General features: G+C 34.1%; 1 protein-coding gene across 5 annotated transcripts in view; it reads left to right on the top strand.

The window, feature by feature from the left end:
• Positions 1 to 27,219, top strand: part of Adcy2 (adenylate cyclase type 2 Ac76E) — a 605,017-nt gene that overhangs the window by 156,689 nt on the left and 421,109 nt on the right. For all 5 annotated transcript variants that reach the window (XM_065367874.1, XM_065367872.1, XM_065367873.1 and 2 more), the window contains 3 exons: positions 14,458 to 14,604; positions 14,690 to 15,040; positions 23,861 to 24,055. In XM_065367874.1, coding sequence (XP_065223946.1) covers positions 14,479 to 14,604; positions 14,690 to 15,040; positions 23,861 to 24,055 — 672 coding nt within the window. In that variant the 5' untranslated portion in view covers positions 14,458 to 14,478. The remainder of the gene's footprint in view (positions 1 to 14,457; positions 14,605 to 14,689; positions 15,041 to 23,860; positions 24,056 to 27,219) is intronic.

Below are 27,219 nucleotides of genomic sequence, written 5' to 3'. Positions count from 1 at the left end.
TTCGTCGGAATTAGTTTTTGAGCAATTGAAAAGGGTCCGCAGAGGTGTTAAAAAAAGATGGAATTTTTATTCGTGTTCGTATAGGTAGTCAGGGTTTCCTATAAGCTTATAGCGATTGTAAGCAGAAAATCTAGAACGAGCTCGAGAGCTGAGCCTTGATTTAAATTTGATTTCTTACGCTCGGTATGATAAACGACGTGTAATTACGATAGAGGCTAAAAAGACCACAGTAAATGATTTCGTGTATATTTTCTCAACTTAATGATGTTATTCTCGATTAGACCTAGTTTTTTATTCATTTTTTCTTAAAGACGAAGAACGAAGAGTTGGTTTAGAAGGGGAGCAGGAGAGGTAATCTGCGACTGCGAGATGAGTGGTGAGCAGGATAAGGTGAAATTTTATGCAAAGGCGACGTGTAATAATATTCATGCGATTTCCAGGGGTTTCGGTTTTTTTTTTTTTTCATTTCACTACAGAAATATTATCCAATTATAAGTTGGAAAATTTTTTTTAGCATTTATTAACGATGCCACGACGACTTTGCGGGGTAAGATAGCGGCGAAAAACTGACGAGGTATTTTTACCAAGATGTCTTGACGTTTTAATTTGAGCTAAATTTCCAAACTACAAGAGGAAAAGTTTCTCAAAAGTTGAACCATTTAAGTGATTCGCCTTGTCGTACATTTTTATCTGCTTTTCCTCTTTTACCTTGTTGTATTTTTCGCTCGCTCTTTTCCTCTTTGTAGCCGTGAACTTATAGCTCAAGGTTAGCCCGAAGTTTTCACCAAATGGGTGTTTAGGATAATTACGCGTCTTTTTAGTATGTTGTTGGTGCTGCTGCCATCGCCGCCATCCTGATGTATTATAATAATGTAACTGAGATAAGTAATTTTTCAACTTTGTATGGCTCGTCGTTTCTGAGACGGTGACGATGAAATGGAAAGTTTTACCAAGCGATGTGAAATTCTATACGGGTTTTAGTTTTCTTGATGAGTGTGTGGGATAAATGATTATTCCTTTTGCGCGTCATAATATAATTTAAAGACAAAGATCTCGCCGTGCTGTTTGATTTGCGAGCATCGAGGGAAAAGCTTTTCGGTGTAGAAATTGGAGCGGAATTGATGGAATTATGGATATAGAAGAGGAAAATTTTGAGATTGTTGTGTACAGAAGTCTTGAAAATGAAGTCAAAGGCTGGAAGCTCTGATATCAATCATTTCACTTTATGTTCCTTAACATTCTAAAAATGTTGATAATGAAGTTGAATCTTTGAAGGAGTAAAGTAAACACTGGAGAAACAAATTCAATTGAAATTTCATCAGATTTACCGAATAAATTTCCATCAAAATAGGGTGGGAGGCACTAATGAGGCTCCGAGAGCTTGATGAGCAAATAATTTGTGCCCTCGAATACCTGACAGTTGAACAGGGTGTCCACTTTCCAATCTCTCAAAACCAGAAAAAAAAAAACTAAGAATTTCGCTCTTTTGGGAAAGTCATTGAACTAAAAGTTGCCATTTTCCGTTAAAAATATTGTATTTTTCTCGTTGAAATGAAAAATTCTCTTGATTTTCCTGTGATTGTGGCCATATTTCCACCTGAAATAGTTACTTTTTCAGCTAGGAGAAAACAATGGTCACTTTTTTTACCTAAAATTTTCAGTTTTATTTGAAATTACGGTTACCACCCGAAATCCTGAATGTTTTTATCCCGAATTGAAGATCTAGATAATATTTTTTAATTTAAAATTTCAACTTTTTCTGTCGTGCTTATTATTGTTGTAATTTAATTCCTATCATAATTTAACATTGATTTTCCAAATTTTCTATTTTTTTTTTATTGCAGATACGATTTTTTCAAGACTACTTTGAATTTTAAATTTAAACATTTATAATTATTTTTCATTAATTTGCGTTATTTTTCATTTTTCCAGAATTTATTCTAATATGATTTTTGAAAATTTCAATTTTTCCCTTGTTTCTAGACCTTGCATGTGAAATACTCGTATCGACTTTCAATTGTATGATCATTTGTTTAGTCATATCGATTCAAGGTGGGCTTTTTCACACTTTGGATTGATTTTTCCACTGCAGATCAAACTGTTTTATTAGCTCAAATTTTTTCAATTCACTTCCCAAAATTCTTTTTTATTGTTTTCTGGACCATTTTGAACTACATACAAAATTCAACTTTTGCTTTTGTGCTCATTTGGTTCAATTTTCTCATTGAAGGTCCAATTTTTTCAAAACTACTTAAAATTTCTAATTTCATTTTTTTTTTTTTCATTTCGATTTCTGATTTGTTTAATTTATTCACGATGTGTTTTATTTTACAGAATTTACTCTGACTGATATCTCAAAATTTCAATTTTTTCATTATTTTCAGTACGTTTTGTATTTAAAATTTAGATTTTTCTAATTGCGCGCTGATTTATTCCCCAATAAAAAAATTCAATTCTTAAAAAAAAAAATATTAGGGATTTCGGTAAACAGAGAACAGAGAATTCAGAAAAATAACCGTTAAATCTGAAATTTCTTCCATTTTTTTTCACGAATTTGAGTGATTTAATTACGTTGAAAATATCTACACAGAATTTTTAAAATTTAATGAACAATAAAAAAGTAATTTTTGGTTGTATTTTCAGTTTGTCAACGGGTACAAAAAAAAACACGAAAAAGGCGAAAATTTGACCTAGGTAGCTCGAAAGCACGAAAATAGTATGAAAATTTCTTCAAAAAGCATAAAAATTCTTAAATTTTTTTTCTAGATTGAATTTTCTAGAAAGCTACATCCTTCTTTGAAAATTCAAGTCTAAAAAACCGGTTCTCCAATCAAAAATAATGTTTTTCAGAATTATTTTTCGACCAGTGTACCGTATAAGCTAAAACATGAGGTGCCAAAAACTTGGGAGTATAAATCTTGTAACCTATTTGCTTTCGTATGAAGGAAAAATTATGCAATTAAGTAACAAACGTACACACGAATTTTGTAGCTTCAAAACTTAGAAATTCGCTGAAAATGGAATCAAAATCAGTTTGTTACGATGCCTTTTTGAAAAGTGAATTTTCTTGTACTATTATTTCACAAAATGTGAAAAAGTGATGGGAAAATTCGCGATTTTAAAAGAATTGTGCATCTTTTTCGTTACTTTCGCTACTAAATTTTGAAATTCAATTTTTTTTTTTTGCAAATTCAACAGTTGGTTGCTAAAATTGTAAAAAAGATGCACAATTCATCCAGAATTATGAAATTTTCCCCTGGTTTTCTCAAATTTTTTGCCATAATGGTTCAAAAAATACAGTAAAAATCCGTTTCAAATCACAAGTTTTCTTTTGCTTTCACCTTACTTGGGCTACTTGTCTTTTATTTTTCAAAAATAATGAGAATGTTTTACGAAATCTTGAGTGAGGAAAGAAATTAAAATTTTGCAGGTCATTGCATCGAGTTTTTTTAGATTCAAAAAAGTAGTCCAAAAATCACATAAGTGTCTTGACTCAAAATTTCAATGAACTGTACAAACATTTTCAGAAGTTGTGACTTTTTTTTTTTTTGAGAATTATCTCGTTTTTTTGATTAAAATAATGAAAGGGGCAGAGAGGGGCGGGGAGAAGAGGGTGAATCTTGAAATTTTATGTATGTAGGTACCTTATTGGTGACGGGAAAATGCATGGTGAAAAATATCAAAAAAATCTCCTATTAGAATATTTCAAAAATCTGGAGACACTTCGAAGACTTGATTTTTTGGGAGGGAGGGAGGGATGGGGAGGGAGGTTATGGGTAAATTTGACGAAATTGACACTGCAGGGATTCCAAAAACGAGAGAGCATTTTTTGAAAAAAATAATTTTCTCTAATTGAACATTTTATTACAAAAAATTTGAAAAAAAAGGTCCGAACAAACGCATGCAGAGTATTAAACTTGGAAAATTTTCCTTTCGTAATTATCATTTCAAGTGGAAGTAAGAAGGGAGGGATTAGTTTCGTAATGAAAAAATTCAATTGGAAAATTGTTCATAATATTGACAAATGATTTGAAACCTTACACCAGTTACGAGTAATCTGTTGAAGTATCCATCGCCCAGAATCTAAAAAAATGGAATTATTTAGCCTTTGTTTCAGAAGAGGCAGGGAACAAAATTCGTTCTATTTTTTGTCCAGACTCTCTCTACCCATACTTCAGGCATCCTTGTTAGAGCCAAAGTTGAAAAAAAAAGTATAATATTGACATATTGTTGTATTTTGGACGTACAAATCACGAAATCAGGACTTCTCAACGAGTAAAAATCACCAATTTTTACGTTATTGTGCAAAAAATTATGGCGATCGAGTTTCATTTTATTAAAATTTACCAATTTTCGAGGAAAGGCGTAGAATAAAAATATGTAGCTGTAAAATTACTAATATTCTTTAGAAACCCCTTTAACGATAAACAAAACCGTATTTAGTAAAGTCGATCCGGTATAACGAAAGGTTCGTATACGCCACGCCGCCGAGAGCCGAGTAATTTTTCATCCACATCTGCTGTCCGACAATTTCGGAAGGAATCATTTGGAAAGACTTTGAAATACGATTATTCATTTGGTTCGCGCCAGCATGAGCACCAGCCATCTCAATGTCTATACGTTCACTTAAACGAGCACCGACCACCGACTACGAAACCGCAACTCATCAGAAATTAATTAACCTAAAAACTTGGCCAATTTTCTCGGTTAGTGGCGGAATAAATTTATGAAACAAGACGGCGGTCGCGTCGCCGTAGAAAGTTTTTCTATTACGATGTCCTTTTCGCCCCAATCTCAGATCCCCATGTGGTCTTCATCTTTACAGCAACTAGAGGTACTCGTAAACTGTATAGTACATGATTGGCGGCCATACAGCTACGTAAATTCGCAAACTTGGAGCTTACTCGTGTATCGCAGTACCCATAGTCGACTTGTAAATCCTCGGAGAAATAAAACTCATCGAGTTTTTATCGCGAGACCGAGAGAAAATGCTGACTACACCGACCAACGTCTCTAACTTCATCATCAATTCCAACGGTGACCGCAGCAATTTCGCAGGTTACCTCGATTACACTTTGACCGCGTTCAAAAGGGGCAATTTTTTTGCATTTTTACGATCGTCGGCATCGCATTTTAAGAAGCAACTTCCTTTTCGCATTTCGCAAAGGTAGGTGTACCATTTTTACGAGCACGAGGAAAGTCTAAGCGGTTAAACTGCTCTTCAACTTGCTTATGAACAAAAACCACTCGCAGGCTGTTAAATTACGTACGTACATTGCCACTCGACCGCACCTCGTCGTCGTCATCTTCGGATGTAATTTTTTTTATACAGCCATCTACGCGGTTTATTTTTATCTCGTAGCTGAATCGAGCATATACTCGGCTATTAAAACTATATCGACTATTATGAAGGATGAATGAAAAAAAGCGTTATTTTATGGCTTTTAAAATAATCCTCGGTGGTCGGTTCGCTGCTACTTCGTGGACATCGACTGACAACCCTCGTATGTATAAGAAAGGATAAGGAGGCGTTGTATTAGTAGGTATCTTTTTGAATCAACTCGTGGATAATTTACTATATTTCTTATACTTTTTTTTTTTTATTAAATTGCTTCGAAAAAATGTTAACTTCTCTAGGGCTAAAAAAAAATTACAAATAAAGGTCGCCTCGCTTTTTTTCTCCTTTTGCTATTACTCGACGGTTTTCGTTTCTTTTTTTTCTTCCAGTGTAACGCAGTATAACGCTTGTTTTCAAAATTACTAAATGACATCCTGCCTTTGTCTCTCCTCTCACCGAGAAGGTTATACACGCCTCTTCAACGTGATAAAAAAAATACCTCTACTGGGATTTTTTAGAACGCGATTTTCCTCTCGTTTGTAATTAAACGCTCGTCCTCGTGTTTTTCCACATCTTTCTTTCTCATCGCAAGGCCAATGTCTTAGAGGGATCTACCCCTTTGTCGCGTTAAACACAAAAAAACCTACCCTCGTATTAAAATATTAAAATGACAATACCTTTTCACCCAATTTTTCTCTACTAATGATCCATTAAAACTAGCAATCTATTTTACAACGTGTATAAGAATACGTAAAAATAGCTACACAAAAAACAAAATACCGTTGCTGCTGCTACTCGCAGTCAGTAGCACAGACGAAATGGCAAGCTGCTCGGGTATTAATGTGTGTGTTTCGTGCGAGTATGTGGCGTTGATGATGTATGGCATCATTTATCGAAGGATTTAGTTTTAAATGTGTCGTAATTGTGTATCCGTTGACAAGCAATTTAAAAGGAATACCGTAACGTTATTCTCATAATTACGTGAATTTGATTTATGTACACTTCGTATCCTCGCCCAATTCGTATAAAGCTTCCTCCACATACGCGCGTATCAGCTTCAACATTTTGTATGTCTGCTTACGTTAGACCTACCTATACTTTGTAACGAAGTGAAATTTAACCGAGCAGCGTAGGTACGAAGGAATATTGTGTTAGCGACAATGGATGTGTGTTTGTATCGCGAAAATGTAAGACCATAAACGATTCTCGAGTATTTTCTCGTGTTTAATGTAATATGCATGGTATCAAAATAAAAGCGACAGAAACATCTCAGACCTACTTTTTTGCTACGTCTTTGGCTTATTTACCTGAAAGTAAATTCGACTGTGATGTGAAGAGAACGGAAGGAAGAGTTGGGAAGGAAATTTCTCTGCGAAAAATGCGTGTAGAGAGCTTTGAAAATTTCGAGATTGGAAATTTCGATAAAATGTTGCTCAATTTGTTGGTAAATGAAATTTAAATTTATTATTTTATTTATGACTTGCGAGAAATTAGACCACCGTGCCGAAATTATTTTTCATAAAATATTCTCCACATAAGTGCAATATGGACGTGAGGATGACTTTTGGTCGATTTTAAATTAGTAAGGGCCATTCAAGATGCAGATGTGGTGGGACGTTTTTGACTTCTTTTTTTTTAGATGGGAGATTTTACGAAAAGTTTTTGAAAGATGTGAAAAATTTTTGGATATCTCTTGTGATTTCGTGAAATTTTGTTTTCGAGAACATTACGTAAAATCGACAAAAAATTGGAAAAATTGTACAGAAATGTCCTAAAAATTATAAAATGATATGGAATATTTATAAAATGACAAAAAGTTGGATAAAATTACGAAAAAAATAATTAGTGAACTTGTTGTAGAAAGCAATGTATGATAAATATTAAATTTGCAGAAATACTTTGCTTTGTAAATAGAGAAATTTAGGTTAGGTTTGTTTCAAATCTGAAAATTGAAGTCTTGCAAATGTTATAAGAATTCAGCTTTACTTTGACTTAACTTAATCAAGTTTGGGAACATTGAAATTTTAGATTAGGTTTATTTAAAATTGATAAGGGTTGCAAAACACACGAATTTAGTTTAAGTTTGACTCAGAAAACTGCAAGTTATGGGAATAGCGGTATTTTTATAAAATTGTCAAAAACTCTAGTTTTTTGTCAAAAATTCAAATTCTCAAAAACGTGTCGTTTTTTTTGAAAAAAAAACAATCAAAAACTTCCGCTTTAAAAAAAATTATCCAGAAGTCTCGCTTATTTTTTGTCAGAAATTTCTCAACATTTCCAAAAGGTTTCGCTTTTTTACCCAAAACTTGCTTAACAAACATTACAAAAAAGTTTTTTTTTTCTACTTGAAATTGTCACAGATTCTCATTTTTTATGTAAAAAAATCTTGCTTTTTTACTTTTTGCCAAAAATTGCTGAAAATCCTTGCTTCTTGCTAAGATTACCAATGTCTCAATTTCAGCAAAAAATAGCTAAAAATTTCGCTTTTTGTCTAAACGGTCAAAAAGTTCCGCTTTAAAAAAAAATACACAAGTCTCGCTTTTTTGCAGGAATTTTCCAAAAATTGCCAAAAAGTCTGCTTTTTGCTAAAATTGTCGAAGTTTTGATTTTTTCCCAAAAATTTATATTATGACATTTTTTTATCAATTTATTCGCCATTCGGATGGGGAAGTGGGGATTTTTCCTTTTAAAAAAGTCCTGCCAAGGTTTCTAAAAAATACTGCTCGTTATTAGTTTCGAGAATCTGTTGGGTGCACTTTACGAGTAATGCATATTTTCATGAGAAAATAATACTTTTATTTTTATTGTTCGGATCTACGAGATCATTGGAAGGAGGAAGAGAGAGGGTTCGAAATTAATTTGAAAACTTTAGAGATTTATGTTCTCTCAAGACGGGTTCTGCGCCAGGAGTAAATTATGATTGATATTTTGGAAAAATTCATGCTAATCAGGTTCATTATTTTAATTACTGTGAAAGTCAATTCCAGGTGTAAGATCTATATTTTTGAAAGGTATATGCGAATGCTATTAATGAAGTGGACGGAGGGGGAGGGGATGGAAGGTCTCATTTTTTCGTACCCTGAATGTTTTTTTTTTGACCAAAGGTTTCTGCGCCAGGAGCAAAATATTTTTGAAAGATTGGTGTCAGTAAAATTAATCCATTATGATTCTAAGTGTGTGAATGTTGATCAGTGAATTGTGAGGTGGGGGGGGGGGGGTATAGACGTGGACGGTCTCTCTTTCAATCTATTTGAATTCATGAGATTTTATATATGAATGATCTGAAAATCAATTGACGAGGAGGAAAAGGTTGAAAGGGTTTATTCTCGTTAGATTTTATTATTTAGGGTTTCTGCGCCAGGAGCAAAATGTGATTGATATTATGGAAAAATCCATGCAAATAAAATCAATCTGAAATTGTCAGTAACCGCATCTAAGTCATTGCATGGTGTATGGAGGGGGGGGGGAGGTGAAAGACTCCATTTTTTAGATTCACCACCTGATTAATCTGAAAATGTATTCCTTGAAAATGTGCTATCCGAACCAGGGGTTCTGCGCCAGGAGCAAAACGTAATAGATATTTTTGAAAGATACATGCAAATTCTAATAATGTAGAGGGTGTGGTTGGAGGGGTGGAAGGTCTCATTTTCTCATTTGCTGAGTATCCTTTTTTAATGGAGGGGGGGTCTGCGCCAGGAGAATTTTTTCCTGAAAGATTCATGCAGATGAAATTGATTTTATTTGTATTGTTTGTATTCAAATTTCAATCAATTGACTGTGAGAAGAGCGGAGGGCCTCATTTTTTTATTCCCCACATTTTTTTTTCATCAGAAGGTTCTGCGCCAGGAGCAAATATTTGTTGAAAGCTTTATGCAAATAGAATTGATCCTATACAGCTTGTACCTGAATCTTGATGAATGGACGTTTGGGGGGGGACTCATCTAATTTTTTCACTTCCTGGATTTTTTGATCGGGGTTCTGCGCCAGGAGCAATTTTTTTTCGAGATTCATGCAAACGGAATTGATTTAGTAGGTAAGTACTACCTACTTGCGCCTGAATCTAGATCAATTGGTGGTAAGGAGAGTGAAAGGTCTCATTCTTTCATTCCCTGAACGTCCTTTTTTCGATCGGGGTTTCTGCGCCAGGAGTAACAATTTTTGATAGATTCATGCTAGTGGAATCAATCTGCTACCTGGACAATTTCGGTAAATGGATGGTCAAGAGGAAGAGAAGGGGGTGGAAGAGGAGGTTGAAGGTATAATTTTGTTTCGAATTTATTATATTTCATCTGATCGATCTAAAAATTCATTCTGTGAAAATGTGTTCTCTGAACAGGGAGTTCTGCGCCAGGAGGAAACTGTAATCGTCATTTTTGAGCGATTTATGTTAATTTCAAACAGAATCAATCGTTAGATAGGATGAGGAGCTGAAAATCTATTTCGTATGATTGATCTTGAAATTCATTCCTTGAAGATGAATAGAGGTTTCTGCGCAAGGTGCAAATTATGTGATCTCGCTATATTATCGCAATGTCTATACAAATAGAATCAATTCAATATTGGCTTTACAAACATTTCGTTTGTTTGAAAGGGTGGGGGTGGTGGTTGAATGTCTTAAATTTTCGGTCTTTTGGATCCGAAATTGAACTTGACGTCTTTGCTAATTTTGTTACTCATTAATTAGAACTACGATGCCTAGATCTAAAATTGGAGAAATTACAAAAGTAGTAAAGTTTTTTTCTTTCTACTCAACTATTTCATATTCCTCCTATTCGAAATAATACATATGTACATACATATATCTAGGAATAATTGTGCAAAATGAGTCGAGTTTTCTTTGTGCCAAAAATCATTTTAAAAACTCCGCTTCTTATAAAAGAGCAATACTTCATCCGTAGCTTTTGCGAATATAGACTAAAATGACGTTGGTTCACGAACCGAATAGTCATTTGGAAATAAGCAACAGTTTACGCGTTGAAAATGTACGCAGTATCCCTTTTTCCAAAGCATTTTTTTCTTCCCCGACCATATTTTTTGCTTCCTTTTCTGTGTTTCTTTATCGAATGTATTCATCATTTTTCATTTGGTCTTTTTTTTCGGTCGTTTGGTTTCCTTTTATATGCATAATGCATGTTATCTTTTTCCAAACGAATTCCCATCAAAGGAACGTATGCGTATGTCTAGGTATTCCTACTTGCGTTTCGGTTTGGGATAAATATTTTCTATATAACGACGAAATGACGCGAAGTCGATTTTCGCAGTTATTATTTCCGAATAATCATATTAAAAGGTCGACCACGATGCGAGGTTTTTTCTATTTTTTATTCGAGAAGAAAAAAGATAACGTAGATAGGGGAAGAAGCAATTGAACGAGATAATATGGAAATTATCGTGGTATTTTCACGATTAAAACATGCATACGCGTGTACGAAATGCAATACGGATAGAAAGAGAAAATATCGGAGAATGAGAGAGACAAAAAGGTATACGGTGATGCTGTTTTAATAGTAAAATGGTTCCAGTAAATGCATATTACATCGTGTGTTGTGTACCATGGTTACGATCGAATAATACCACGTTTATTATTTGGAATAACCAGGTACTTCAATATTGAACATGCGACCGATGAATTTTTCGGATATTGGTTGAATTATTTGTATGTGTGACGCTTGCAGTCTCGTTATTGGTTTTGCATATAAGCATGATATATTCGCAATGCTCGTGATTACGAAGACTGATAGAAAGAATTTCGCTTTTGACGTGGGAAAGTCGTCTCTTTGATCTTTTTCGCGTCACATCTATAGATTTTAATGTTGTAAAAAAAAAGGTCGTCTCGGGCTGTAGAAAAAAACTTAGAAAGGTTCTCACGATAGACTTCTAATGTGAGTTATTTTTTTCTTTGTTTATTGGCAAAGCCTGCTGTGGAGTGATTTAGAAAAAAGTTGACTGAAAGAAAGAAGAATTCATTTGAAAGCTGGATTTTGATAATCGTATTGTATAACCTAGAAAATGAAAACTTCCCTCGGAATTTTTGGCTAATTTCCCTCTATCTTTTAACTTACATCTGCTTTCAGCTTTGGTAATGTTATTTCTGTGATTTTTACTAAATTAATTCCGTTATCCTAATTGAATCTCTCTTTACAGTTGACGAAGTATTGAATCCCCCTTGTTCAGAAAAGTCCCAATTTTTGGCTAATTTTTTCAGCAATTTCCAAAAGAGTTTGAAATAAATTGGAAAGTCTGTGTAGAATATCGTTTGCATAATGTTTCCAATATGATTCGATGCAAATATAGCTTAACTTTTCAAATATCTCTCTTCCATTGAGAATGTTTGTTCAACGAAATGTTTATATAAAATTTCTCTTATTCTTGATCAATTGCATCCTCGTCTAGTCTTTTTGACGCATAGTAGCCCAAAATGAAAAAACTTTTAAAATTAAACCATTAATTTAAACCGGAGAGTTCTCAACGAAGCTTTTACATATCTCTCTTGTCTCTCCTTTCCTCTCGCCTCTGATCCATCTTCGCACCCCATTTTAAACGCATTCTTTTAGCCAGGCTTGATACTTCGTTAGTGCGTTAGTGGGAACTCGAAAGCCCATGCAAATAAAAACGAGCGAGAGACTCGAGGGCGGAGAAACGACAAGGCGAATTATTCGTCGTGTTTATTTGACGAAATAAGAATGAAGAGACGCTGCCGGATAATTCTAGCTACTTTTGTCAATAAAAGATCCTCCGCGAGGCCATTAACAGGTCCAAAAACCTTAACGACTTTGAATAATTTCATCCTCTATTCGCGCTCTCTGCAGATACCAACACCAAGAAATAAGTGCCGAGAGAAGGGCAAAGGGATGCGAGACTCGACGAAATATTTGCGTAGTAAATGCGGCCTGCTAAATGGGCTGTAATGACGGTTTAAGTGATTCGTGCGTAAATGTAATCGTTTGGCCGTTATTTCGTTCGTTTTTAATTAGAAATTGTATAAGTCGTTCGTTGTGGAAAATTAATTACGTTATGTTGGTTTCTTTGATTTGATTTTTCGTTCAGATTAGCAAAGTGCAGGAAGCCAGAAGGCAAAGGGAATAAATAGAGAAATGGAAATTAATGGAAAACGAAGGAATAGACGAAGGAGTGAGGAAAGTAGGGGGGTATTGGTTTTTGGACGGAATCGGGTGTTGAGGTATTTGGAATATTGAGTAGTTCTTGAAACGTGAGTGATATGATGGTTGAAAATGAAATGAAATGGAAAGAAGTGGGCTTGTCTGATTTGAAATACATATTTGGTGAATTTTTTAAAAAATGTGCGTACGTTGATGGGTTTTCCCCTTGGATTTTTATGAGACGATGTCTTGTCCTATGCAACTGGAGAACTCTTCAGGTCAATGAACGAAACATTGGGAATTTTTTTTTCAATGTGGGTGGAAGTTGTCAACTGATCACACAGCAGGTTTCATCGAACAAGTTTTTAATTATCGCTTCAATTTTCCAGCTCAGAGAAAAAAATGAAACGTTAATTTACAGTCACGAATTTAGTCGAAAAATACTATTGCGGGGGCAAAAAATTATTCGGGTATAAAACGTAGGTGGAGGAAGTAACAAGAAGTATTTCTCTGTGGAATACACGAGTAGAAAATAATACAGCTTTGTTAAATTGGAAATGGAAAGTGTGAAATTTCTTGTGGCGGATTTAAAAACATACCTTCAGATAAAGTAATTCCTTACTCTCTCCATTTTTTCTACTTTGTCGCATCGGTCTTTAAATTTTCGTCGGGTTTAGTCGAAAAAAAAAGATGATAATTGTAAGAAAAAAGTACCATTGGGCATTTGCTCGAATGTTCGTGGCTGGGTCGTCTTTTAAAAATGAAATTTACGACACAAAGCTCAATCGATTATCACCCACGCGGTCTGTTATTATCAAATACATCAAGGTGTGGTGAAAAAATACCCCTTTCCTTCTTCTGCGAACATATATATGTACTATAAAACAATAAGTGTCATTACACACGTAGTCGACAAAATGAGGAAAGTATTCGTTTCGTATAAAATTGCCAACTCGAAAGGAACGCGATCAACACGTTTATAAATATTTGCGAGACAAGACGTGAACGACGAACACCCCCACAGCCTTTTCATGGGGGTGATATTAACACACACGAGGAGGAAAAGGGAGCCAGCAACCAGGAAACCTAAAACTCTTATATTGAAAAGGAAACTCGCTGGTTATTAATGATACCGTACGTCGAGTAGGGTATTCCGAAAATACGTATTTTTTTGGTTTTGGTGTTTGTTTATTAGGGGTGATTTGGGATCTAGGGAGGATTCTGGTTCCCCTTGAATGACAAGTTTGCATTTTTCGATGGAGTTTTGGAGTCTGGGAGAGTCCACGAAGTTTGTGATGGATTTGGGAAGTACGTCAGATTTCATATTGCTCCAAATTTATCAACATGATTGTTTCAACTGTTGAAAGGGTGTGATTGTTTTTTGAAAGTCATATTTCAATTTAGATGCTCGCTTAAGTTCCTTCAATGCTGATAAACTACAACTATTCTTTCGTGGGTGTTAAATAAGTTGCATATTCAGTCGGTGAAAGGCTTTGGGTGTATTTATGGGGCACCCTGTATGCGCAGACGTGTATTAGACCTACATACCTTATTTAAATATCTCGTCGTTATAATGTTTGATAAGAAGATCGTCATTGCTTGTACAAAAGGAAGAAGAAAATGACGCACACGTTTGTAAAACAGAGACGTAAAATTTGGTTAATTTATCACTCGTAGAAACTGGGAAAATTGAGCTCATGTTGGGAACCTTGACGCTGATAAAATTGGCGGAAATTTGAATGGTTGATGCCCATGTGAAATATTTTATTTAAGGAGTAAAAAAGTAAACTACGCGTTTTTAATTCCGGCACAATGTCGATTTATTACCCTGAAAAAGTCACGATGATTTTTTGTACCTCGCAATCTTGAATATACTTATCGAGTTAATTTATTCGCAAGTTCACAACATTTGTAGTGTCGTATAAATTTCAAGTCTCAAGACGATGAAAAATATCGACTATTTTTTATCTGAAAATTCAAGAGACCTAATCCCCGAATGTATTTTTTTATGCATTACAGAGACGTGGAAATATTACAATCATGGAGTTGGAAGATCTGTACAAACGGTACTGCATCGGACTGAAGCATTCGCTATTTACAGCATGCCTGAGTATATCGTTCACCGGATGTATCGGGATGCTGGTGATGATGTTGGTTTTTTCACAGGTGAGTGAAAGAGAATCGTGAATTGATTCTCAAATCGATTCAAAGACGTCCATTTTGAATGTTTTATTTATTTTCTATGTTACAGAAATGGGATAACAGCCTGCTCAGAATCATCGGACTGATATGTCTTTCGATATTCTTTCTCGTAATTATCGCAACGAGTCAGTTACCATCGGTTTTAAGTTCGGAACGAGTAGCTTCGATCGTCTCCTTTTTAACAGTGATCGTGTTCACTGTGGCGTTAATCCTTATGGCGAAATCGAGCTGTGCTGTGATGCTATTCGCTGTTTTGTTGGCCATTCACGCCATGTTTCCTATTTCGAGGATCGCTTCGTTCGTACTGTCGTCTTCGTTGTTGTCGACTTTTTTAGCCGTTTCGGTGTACGAGAATTACGAGAATACGATGCCGCCGACGAACGAGTCTGTTTTCGATAAAGTGAGTTGTTTTGATTTGATAGTTATTATACTTTTAAAAATTTACCGCAGGGATTGAAATCTTAAAACACATGTTTTTGTCATCACTTTCGCCATTTTTTGGGAGCAGAGCACGAAGAACAATTCTTCGATTAGAATTTTAGTCATGAGAGAATGATCATAAAAAAACAGGAACAGAAATTTTCATTTCCTAATACATACGAGTATAATCAAATATCAGATAAATAATTTGGTTTACTTCATGTCCAAATCTAGATTGAAGCTTGAAACCGATTTCACCATTTTTGCTCAGAAATGCTCTTTTAAAAGCTCATGAAAAATTAATTGATTTGGACGAAATTTAACTCATTTCAGATTTTTCATAATTAAATTACCTATTGATTGAAAATTGGAGTTTTTTTTTTTGAAAATTGATCTTTTGAAAAAACGCAACATGGTGAACATTTTCAACATTAATTATCATTTCAAGAAACTTATAATTTTTTGACAGGGAGGGAGGGAGATGAGGTGGTAGGGAATGGTCGTGTATTAAATTCTTCAGAAGACCAATAGATATTCTTACTGAATATTCTCGCAGGGGAGGGATCCCAATCGATACCTAGGAACATTTTTGAATCTAGCAAAGCTAACTCGAAATACAAGTAGGTACCTAACATACAAAAATTCATCTCAAGCCAAATTTTCAGCTGCTAAAAGGCGATTTTCGATTTTTGGAGAATTTTCAACAAGCTAGAGTGCGTTATTTTGACTTTTTTTTTTTTTTTTTTTTTTTTTTTTTTTTTTTTTTGGAAAATAAATTTCACAAAAATTAAATGTGGCAACTAATTGATAAAATTATAGATATTGAAAATTTACAAAGTGAGAAAAAATTGAATAAAATATTTCTAAAATGACTGAATAACTGCGTAACAAAACTGTAAGAATCGACGGAAATGATGAAATTATAGTTTCACGCGATTGCATAAAAATAATCGAAAAATCAAACCAAATTATGCTAAAACGATAAGAAATCTTTTTAAAAAATTTTCAAATTGCTGCAGTTTTGCAAAAAATTTCAAATCTACTCAAAATTTTGAAAATTTTTAGAAAAATGAAATTTTTATGTTAGGTATAGAACTATAGATAAGTGTTGAAGATCCTATATTTTCAGATTCATTGGATTTTACTTGATTAATCTGAAAATTAATTCCTTAAAAATGTGCTTTCTGAACAAGGGTTTCTGCGCCAGGAGAAAAATCTAATCGATATTTTTGAATGTGAAAAATGTATGCGAATACTATTAATGAGAAGAAAGTGGGTGGAGGGGTGAAAAATCCAAATTTTTCATTCCCCGAATGATTTTTTATGAGGTGGGTTCTGCGCCAGGAGCAAGCTATTTTCGAAAGATTGATGAGAAATTGCAAATATATAAAATTGATCCACTGATGAATCTTAATCAATGAATGATGAAGAGGGACGGGTGAAAGGATGGAAGGTTTTTTTTGAATGCATAAGATTTTATACACATAAATGATTTGAAAATCAATCAGGGTGGAGATAGAAATTAAAAGGTTTTATTCTCTTTGGATTTGATGAGATTGCGGGTTTCTGCGCCAGGAGCAAAATGTGATCAATATTTTGGAAAAATTCATACAAATAAAATTGATGTGCTTTGGATCTGATTTTGAAAGATTTCTGCAAATGTAATTGATTCTGTACCTACTGCTTATTTTTGAATCTCGATCAATTGGTAGTGAGGAGGGTAGAGGGTCTCATTTTTTCATACCTCGAATTTTTTCTTTATCGGGGGTTTCTGCGCCTGGAGCATTTTTTTTGTAAAGATCTATGCAAAAATAAAGTTATTTGTGTACTATTTGTATCGGAAGTTCAATCAGTGGTCACTGGGAGGGTGGGAGGTCTCATTTTTTATTCGTTGATTTTTTTTGATCGGTAGTTTCTGCGCCAGGAGCAACTTTTTTTGAAATATTTATGCAAATAGAATCATTGATACTGCGGAGGGTGGAGGGGGAATGTCTCATTTAATTTTGCCATTTCCTGTATTTTTTAAATCGGTGTTTATTCTGCGCCAGGAGCATTTTTTTTGAAAGATTTATGCAAATAGAACCATTGATACAAAGAAGGTTGGAGGGGAAAGGTCTGATTTAATTTTTTAATTTGTGGTATTTTTTTGATCAGGGTTTCTGCGCCAGGAGCAATTTAAAAAAAATTGTACAAACGGTGGAATCACTTGAGCTCATATGCATGCTAACGATCTTGACCACTTACACACCATTGTTCCCAAAATCGGTGTGTTCCAGTTCGGAACAATATTTTTGTGTAGCAATTTCATAATTGAAAATTAAGGAAATTCACTTTCAGTGTCACCCTTTTCATATTCCGAAACTGGAGGCTCTGGAACAGCTTGAAACCACCTGCAGTCGACTCAGCATGTTGAAATCAGCTAGGGCACAGAGTGAATTTTAGCGTTCCAACTTCAGCATCTCTGAAGGCTCTAGGACTGCTCAAAACGATTCGAAACTGTTTCCAATCAATTTGGAAGGTCGGAAATAGGGTACATATCAAATTTAATGTTTCTGGGTTAGTTTGAGGAATTTTTTTTTTCATTTTTGGCCCAGATTTGAGTCTTAAAAATTCACCAAACACCGACAAAATGTATTTCAGGGCCTGAAATTTTGGCTGGAAATATATTTTGCATGATTTCTTGATCTAGCTTTATTCGATTTAAAAATTTTTGTGTCTATTGGGATGCCTGTTTTCTGACAGTATTTTTCCACCATGAAAATTTCTTGGGTCCTCCTCATTTATTTTCATAACCAGTGTTGTTTTTCATAAAATTCATTGCTTTTTACCTTCGGTTCTGAAAATAAGACGCTAGGTATTATACATAAATATCGAAGTTGTGATTTCAATAGTCTCATTCTCAATATTTTCATTTTGATCGAAACTTTCATAATTCAGGCTCAACAAATTTCAAAAATTTCTCGTTTGGTTCTTCTTAAGATTTTTAATGATTAATTTTCAAACCAACATGACCTTGGAAGTGGAAATTCAGAATTGATTTTTGTACAAATTTAATAACGAAAGCTGAATATTCACGACTCAACTGGTAGATATTTTTTGATGAAATTTCTTAAGAGGATAGGACGAAATATGTTACTTTATACTCGTAATTTGCACGTGTGCTGGTCAAATATGCAAATTTTTTCCGCGTGAATTTTATTTTATTTTCCAAAAACGTTTTCCCAACAACTTTTATACCTACTTTTAATATAAATTTTCAAAAATTCACAACACATTGCAAAAGCAAAATTGAATGTTCAAAAACATTTGACCGAACAAACTGTTGTAATTTATCAGAAAAACGAATCGAAATCAATACAATATAATTTTTACGTCATTGTTACACGTGCTGGCTCCTTTTCATCTTCATCACAACCGAAAAAAAATTTCGCAACATTTTGCACATTTTTCGTTTTTTCTGCGTCGTCATTGGTTTATTCGGAATGGGGAAAACTCCATTAAAAATCTAAACACGATAACGAACCGGAATATAACATAAATAATAATTAAACGACAGCGAAAAAAAATTGCACGAGCCGAGTTGAAACCCTTCTTTTAAACAGGGTGACTTTTTTACACACGAGTTTTTATATCTATTTGCATATCCATCATTCGCAGGCGTAATTTTCGTGGAAAAAAATTCTCTCATCGAAAGTTGACAATAGGTCGAGTTTGAAATTGAAAATTCCAAGATGGAAAAATACGCTGCGTTTTCCGTCTACGACTAGATATAATTTTTTTTCAACTGTTGTGACGCGACCTAGGACTTCAATTATACGGCCGTAGTCGTTGTAATTACGTATCGAGTTTTCAAGAATTAGCCACGACGACGGAGACCATAAATTTTAAAGAAACGTCCGTGATTCGAAACACACTTAGTAATTATTCATTGGTCTGGGTATACGTAGAATTGCTGTGCCACAGATACCTACGGGTTCGATATTGGTTAAAATCTTAATGATAGTAAAAGGCGTACCGAAACGGTGTAAAATTGTTTAAAAATCTCATAAATTATGTAACAGTTTATACAACTTGCTTATTGCGGCCAAAGATAACGAAAAATTTTGCCAACCTAATTGAAGAATCGAGTTAATTTGCTACCACGACGAAAGTATAAGAGTATAGCTAAAGGTACGATGCCTAACCAGATGAGCTGGCGTTTACAAAAATGTATAGTTAATTTCTTACCGGGCAAGGCGGAAAATTTGTCGACTTATTTGCATATTCTCGTTTTGTTATCCGACGTTCTCGTCGTCGTAGTCTTCTTCTTGCGATATCTCTCGAGAACCAAATTCATCTACAGGCCTGTGCCTCGTTTACTTAGCTGGATTTTTCAACGAAAAAAAAGATACTATTTTTTATTTCCGCTGACATGGCGGTGATTTTAAGCCAAGGTTGAGTAATTTACTATAAACAATGCGTGTATATTTTTCTTGTGTTTATTTTATTCTCGTTTTGAGATGATACTCTTTCTCATCGAGACAGTTTTAAAATACGTGCAATTGTTTACGAAGACGACGACGAGACGTTGCTCATTAAAATAGGTACTACAATAGTAGGTATTATTCTAATCTCATGGGTCATGGACCAAAAAACCAACATCTACAGCATTACACTCACGTACGTTTCCTCGTACAGTAAACCGAACCTATGGCAAGCTATATTACGCTGTTTGAATTTAAAAAAACAACAGGTATATATTTCGATTTTGATTAAAATATATTGTACGTTTGGTGTATCTTATTAAGTAAGTATAGTGTAAGTTCGAATTTCAATGTTTATTAATTCCTTCGATAATCGAATTTCCCATATTTCATTATAATCTGCGAAAAGAGATAAGAATATCTTGCGTAGAGAACCAATGTTGTGTATTTTCTTCGTTCGACTATATTCTCCGGGGCTATTCTCGATCCACCTTGGAGCTTTTTTTGTTGTTATTACTTTCATCGTTGCGTACTACGCGATTCATTTATCACAAAGAACATACTGTACACATTTTTTCTAGTATTATCTTTCGCTATGTCATGTTGATGATCTGGGAAACCCTGAAAAATGAACTTTTTATTCTCCGATGACTCCGGTCACGTCTCAAAGGCCAACTCTTCCATTGTATATCTATATAGCTTCTAGCTTATAAAGGTAGCTTTATACCTTTTCTTTTTCTACTCTTTTTTTTTCCTCCCACAACATAATGAAACTGTGACAATATCATAATGATACGTTGAACGTTTACGAATTGACACGCTGTTCCTAAACTTTATTCGATGCAATTTGTTGTTTATCATGGAGAGTGATGTCGTACATATGGCCAACTCTAACGTTAGGAAAAGTTTTTCGTGTTTGTGAAAGAGTATTTTTCGATGGTGTGATGCTTTTAAGGAAAATTACCACTTTCTGAACATTGGTATGAATTTTCAGGAGGTACGTTTATTCCAAAAAATTACTAAAGGCTATAGTACATAAGCAGGGTGGAATTGCTTTTGATTGGTATTTTGGCTTTTATGCTGATTCTGCATTTAATAAGTATTACCGAATGATAATTTTTGAGTGTGTGAGCGATTTTTTATCCTCATTGGGGGGGGGGGGGGGCAGGAGGATATCTTCAAAAACACGATTTTCAGGGGGTTTTACGCTGACTTTGGTTGTTTTAAACCGATTGATTTGAAACTTAGTGTGAAGCTGAAGATACGTAGATACTTGAAAGTGATGGAGCTGAATGTTTTTCAAATTTTGACCCCAGCAACGACCTCAAAATCTACATTGAAAACTTCAAATCAATTTTGGAGGAAAGCTTAAAATCTGGATAAAGATCAGAAAAATTATTTTTACATTTTTCAGGGCATTTTTTACCGCTGGTAATTTTTTCAGAATTTTTCGAGTAGTGATCGTTGTAACTTGACCATAAAACCATTTGGAAACGCGTTTTTCTCGATATAAAGTGGCCAATTTTGGTCGCAATTTTTTTTTCACCATACATCATCAAAAACACCAAATGAACTATCAACCTGAATTTTTTCGTTAAAAATTGAATTTGTCTTGTTTGTAATGAGTACATTTTTTGAAATTGGAAAATAATCACAGCTGATGAAAATGAGTTGGAAAAAATTGAAGATTTCATATTTCGCTGGATGTTCTACTCATCTGCTGCCTATTTTGCCGTATATAGTTGCCAAAGAAGTCATGTTTGTTTCAAAATTGCCAGCAAAAGTTTTGGTGTTTTTTTTCTTCAAATTTGCTAAAGTTTTAAAAAGTCCTAATTTTTGTCAGAATTTCTAAGAAATTCCGTTTTTTTTTTGTTTTTTTGTCTCAACATCATAAAAGTATTGATTTCTGCTTCAGCTATCTCAAAAGTAAGTACTGTTTTTCGATGAAAATGCCAAAAAAAATTCTTTGAGAATATTCCCCAAAAAAGTTTTAGTTTTTTGTCAAAAAAGTCAGGAAGTTTAGTATTTTATTATAATTGTCAAAATAGCCCGGTTTTTTCCGAAATTCCCATATAAAAGTCCTGTTTTTCGTGAAAATATCTAAAAAGGTCCTGTTTTTTTTTCAGAATTATCAAAAAGCTTTATTCTGTGCCAAAACTTACCTAAAAAATTTTCGTTGTTTGTCTGAAATGACATTAAAAAGGTTTGTTTTGTTTTTGTCAAGACCACTTTAAAAATATCTGCCCCCCCCCCAAAGTATCCCAAAGAAATCCAATTTTTTGCCATAATTGCCCTGTCGCATATTTTGTCAAAATTCTCAAAAAGTCCCAATTTTTGTTAAGTAAGTCCTGTTTTGTTGAAATTTCTAGGATAAAAGTCCTATTTTTTTGTCAAAATTTAAAGAAAACACTTTTTTTTGGTTTTAATATTGTGCGAAAAAATCTGATTTTTTTTTGTCTAAAATGCCATAAAAAGTCATCTTTTCTGTCTAGAGTCCTACAAAAAGTCTTGTTTTTGCCAAATATCCCAAAAAGGTCGCATTTTTTGCCATAATTGTCAAAAAGTTCGAATTTTTACCAAAATTGTCTTGTCCCAGTAGTCTTAATAAATTGTCAAAAAGTCGTTATCAGGGTATCATAACAGGTAATGAAAGTAGTGAAAGAAGTAAGAAAGTGGTGAGTTTAGTCAAAAATGTAGAAAAAATGAAAAAATTCAAAGTGCAACAAAAATCTTCAAATCATTGAAATAAAAAGTTTTTTAAAAAATAGGTACTTTTGATTGAAATTAAAAATTCCTTGTGTACAAATTTTCTTCCAATTTCAAATTTGTTGAGTAAATATGATTTTATTGATTTTTTTGTGTGTTTGAAGGGGGAGGGGTCGAGTGGAGAGCTGTCTGAAAATTTGGTTGAAAAAAGGTAGTGATTTTGTCAAAAACATTTTTTTTAGATACTTACCATGGGTTTTGTCAGAATTGTCAAAAGGTCCTAATTTTCGTCAAAATTGTCAAATAAAAGTCCTGTTTTTGGCCAAAGTCCCCAAAGTTGTCAAAAGGGTCTGTTTTTTTCTCTACTGTTCTACAAATATTCCGGTTTTCTGCCCGAAATGCCATAAAAATCATGTTTTCTGTCTAGATTAGCATAAAAGTCCTGTTTTTCCTCCCAAATTCACCCTAAAGGTTTCATTTTTTGCCAAAATTGTCTAGTTTCATTTTTTGTCAAAATTGTCAAAATAAGTCCTAATATTCTTCAAAATTGTCAAAAAGTGGTAATTTTTGTCAAAAAAGTCCTCTCAGTCTGCCCCTTCCAAAAAAAATTTCCTTGAAAATGTCTGTTTTTTGCCAGTGTTAAGGAATTTTTGTATTTTGCCAATGTTGCCAGTTATGCAAAAATCTATTTTAAGACTCAGCGTTCCTTCTCAAAAATGTAATTTTGCTCGTGACTGTTCAGTGCAGTTCATGAATATTGTGATACAGAAAGACTTAATCAACCAGAGTATCGTGTCATTAAGTTTATTTCTCGAACTCTGGGGAATTTTCAAAAAGAAATTTTTTTGCTGAAGATGAAAAAAATGAATAAATTTTATGCGAATTAATCGAAATACTGAAATTTAATACGAACCTCTTTTTTTAAAAAATACATTCCTACACATTTACCGAGATCAACGTTCTTATAGGACGAGAAGACTAGGGAATTGTCGAAAAAAAAGTCACCTAAGAGCTAAAAATACTCCAATTAATAATTAAACGTAAATTAATTCCCAACGTTTAAAACTTTTAATGTTTCATCGAGGAATTTTTTTCTTACACAATGTTCTTCAATTTGGTATTATACTATAACAGCAGCAAAAAAAAAAAAGAGAAAAAAAAGAAAGGACAAGTTTCCGGCGAAATTTTACCCTTTTTTATTCGCCATCCGTCTTCGGTTACCTTAACACTTTTTACTTTAAAGGTGGTCGTTTTTCAACGCTTCTTTGGACATTTGTCAAAACTTTTTTCTTCTTTTTTCTAAATGAACGACGCGGTACGACAATGCAATATACGTGTAAGACTGCAGGTAACCTTTTAAGCGAGCAGAAGGATCGAAGGGTACAAAAGGAGTGTTTTGAATTGTCAGCTTTTTTTTGTATGTGAAAGAGGGGACAAAAAGGAGAAAAAATTATTACTTTACAAGAAAAGTTAACTTATCTCGTGGGTTAGCTATACCTATTTTTCTCTCGTCGAGAAATTGCGGTGCCTGTTTTAGTATTTTTTTTTTGTTTTTGATTCATTTTCGACGAGATGAAATGAAAATGACACTATACGTTTCCTAAACAAACTCCGATGTAATTTGATTGCAGGTTACCAGCGATTTAATATTTTTACTATGCGCTGTCGGCACAGGCTTTTACTACAGACATATGACGGAATCAGCCCACAGAAGAACGTTTACCGGGACGCGTACGTGTATTGAATCTCGAGTGAAATTGGAATGCGAAAAAGAACAACAAGAGCAATTACTTTTGAGCGTGATTCCGGCCTATATCGCTGCCGAGGTAAGTTAGTTAATTTGAAAATTCCTTTTCGCTTTCAAATTCGCGCCAATAAGGTTACAAAGGCAGACAGTCCAAATGATTGGATTTATAAAGTGGATATATTCGCAAGGTGGCCCGCTTACATGTCAATTTAGAGAAGCTGCAAATTGTAAAGGTGTGTCCCTTTATTATGTTGGGTAAATGTTCGGCTTCTATTCCTAGATCGTGGTGCGGTTTATTCTTCTTCGCAGTTGTCGTCGTCGTCGTTGGTTCGTTATTCGAGGATATGCTACTTTGCTCGTCGTATATTACGTGTGGTGTTTTATCTCTCTCTCGTATGTGTATGTGTATGGATTTTGTTTTCTCACGATACGATGTGATGTCGTGATTACATTCGGAAAGAAAGGGATTGCTGATTTGCCACTGCTGCTTCTGTAAGGGACACAGGGAAAGGTGACAGCGATAGCTTGTAAAGTGGTACACGAACCAAATTGGGAAAACAGGTAAATGAAGAAATATTCATGATACGGTTCGTTTATCATCGTTACAAAAGGACAGAAAAGCGTACCAAGGTTAATGCGAATGCGGGTCTTTTTATATGTGGAGTGAATTTTGATTTCTATTTTGTGTTTTCTTCGTACGAGTATAAATAACGGTGTAGAGTGATTCAAAATGGAGAAAAATTAAACCTCGGGGAATAAATTAGAATACTGTAAAGTTGAATTGTCGTACCTTAATACATGTGTAGGGTATCTGTGGACTGGACAATAGCCATAAACTGCTCTTTGGCGATATCGCCGAGAAAAATTGTGTAATTATGATTTGTGGTCTTTTGAGCAGTAGTAGGTAAGCTTCTTTATGTGGATTACAATATACCGCAAAGTATTAGGTAATTGTTTTCAATTATCGTTCTGTTGTGTCGATAATTACCTAAGTACATTTTAAAATTTGCTGCAAACTTAAGTGTATCATGAGTCTGTTGTAGGGTGCCCACTTATTCGAATTCTTTTAATGTTGAAAGAAAAATGAGGAACTGGAGAACAGTAAGAATCGAAATGCGTTGCTAAAAATTAATGAATACTCAAACGAGGTATTTTGACATATTTTTGAGAGCGGGGGAAGGGGGTTCGAAGAGATCGGATCAAAAAAACGAGTCAATATTTGAACTCAGCGCATTCAAATCTATAGCAATCGATATGTCACTTCATGTTCGAACTTTTTTTGATTTTTGTTCGAAATTCGGGGTCCTTGTGCCCTCGAGGAGTGTTGTGCTCTCATTTTGAGAATTGGTTTATGGCAAAGAAGATGAAATGTGTTTTCTCTATATATTTTTTTTTTACTTTTTGACCTGTAGCTCTCTACTTTCATACCTATCAATTCTTAAAAGTTGAACTTTCATCGTAAAAGTTTAATTTGAACTTTTCACATTTTACAGCTACCGATTTGAATATTTTAAACCCTGGAAGCACGTTCATTTGCTCTAAGATAATCAGTTTTGAGGCATGACTCTTGGAATACAATTTTTATCACCCCCCCCATCCTAAAGTTGCACCTAATTGTGAGGGGGAGGGGAGGGATGGAAAGTCAAAAAAAACTTTCCGAATGTTCATAGTAAGTTTTAGCCCCATAAGTCGATTTGAGGGGACAAGAGATGAATGATATCGCTAGAAATCGTGATAATCTTTCCTTCAGGCTGTTAAGGAGCGAAGAGAGGAATGGTTTGTTTGAGAACACGGATGTTAATAGAATTGCATAACCAGTTTGCCGTAAATATGCGTTTATCCAGAAATTGGAAGATCGACCATTCCATATTGGTTTAATTGTGATTTCTGCGGAAAGTTCTTCGATTTTTGAACAATTTTTTTAAAAAGTGAACTTATGCACTCCACAAAATTGAAAATCGATTTCATTTTCTTCCCAAACATTGGGGGGGGGGGGATTTTTGATGAATTTATTGAACTTTGAGAGTCCGTAGTCCGTGAAGGGTGGTACTTGAAGTGAATTTGTTTGCATCATTAGATAGAAAATTAAGAGTGATTCAATTTTTTTTGTTGAGTATTTCCAGAGTTGTGAATTGAACTTTTTTTTTGAGGTGCACAACTTTCAAGATGACGAAAGAGCTTTTATGGACCTATTTAAAAATCTGAAGAAAATTAGGCAAATACGACTTTTTATAGGTACCTAATTATCAAACACTAGGTGTGGGTTTCGTTCCAGGATCGTGAAACCCTGTGGGGGGGGCGGTGAGCGCTCAAAATTTCGAACAAAATTGAAAAAAATGAATGATTAGTGTAGTATTATGCGTGTTATGTTTTCGTTAATGTGGTATGAAGTGTAAACTTATTTTCAGGATAAAATCGCTCCGATTTTGCCCTGTGACTCCCTCCCCGAATTATGATAAATATACAAAAAATAATTTCTGGATTTTTTGCAAATTATTGAAAGTTGAACAAATCTAAAAAAAAATTTTTCTTATTGGAGTATAGGAATATGAAGATGAAGATGAAGAGAAATGGTAAAAATACTAAATAAAAATCCAAATTCATCTACGAGTTCAGTCTTTCATTTAGTTAACGCTGTGGATTTGTGTTTTTGTTCACTATTTCTCTTCATCTTCATCTTCATATTCCTATACTCCAATAAGTGATAAAATACTCATTTTTTCTCAAAATGAAAGAAAATTCTATGCTACATCTCGTGAATAAAGGCGAAAATGTTTTTATAATTAGTTACCTCCTGCGAGAAAGCTCGCAATTTCGCTAAATTTTGTCCCATATTTCGGCTCAATTTCCTAAAAGATTTTATGACTTGATAAAAAATCCTCTCTTAGCGACATAGATTTTTCTTCTCTTCATGCTTTAAACAAAGGCATTTTTGCCAACAAGATTTGATTCTCGCTGAATTTGTGAACTGCCAGATGACTTTTTTTCAACCTTGTTTTTTTATTTTTTTCCAATTCAATTTTTATTTCATTTTTTGAAAGAGTGCTTTTGTTCAATGTTTTTGACACATGTTTTTGGTTCATTTTTTCAAAAAAAATTCTGCATACATTCAATTTTTTTTTAGGAAATGTCACATTTGTGTTTTTTGGAAACTTTCATTTTCCTATAAAACTTTTCATCAAAAGCTCGACTTTTTTGTGGTTTGGCCAATTGGGCGAGGTACCCTATCACACTCATTAAGGC

Source organism: Planococcus citri, chromosome 5, assembly GCF_950023065.1.
Source record: "Planococcus citri chromosome 5, ihPlaCitr1.1, whole genome shotgun sequence".
Lineage (NCBI taxonomy): Eukaryota > Metazoa > Arthropoda > Insecta > Hemiptera > Pseudococcidae > Planococcus > Planococcus citri.
This window is presented reverse-complemented; position numbering and strand designations above follow the sequence as displayed.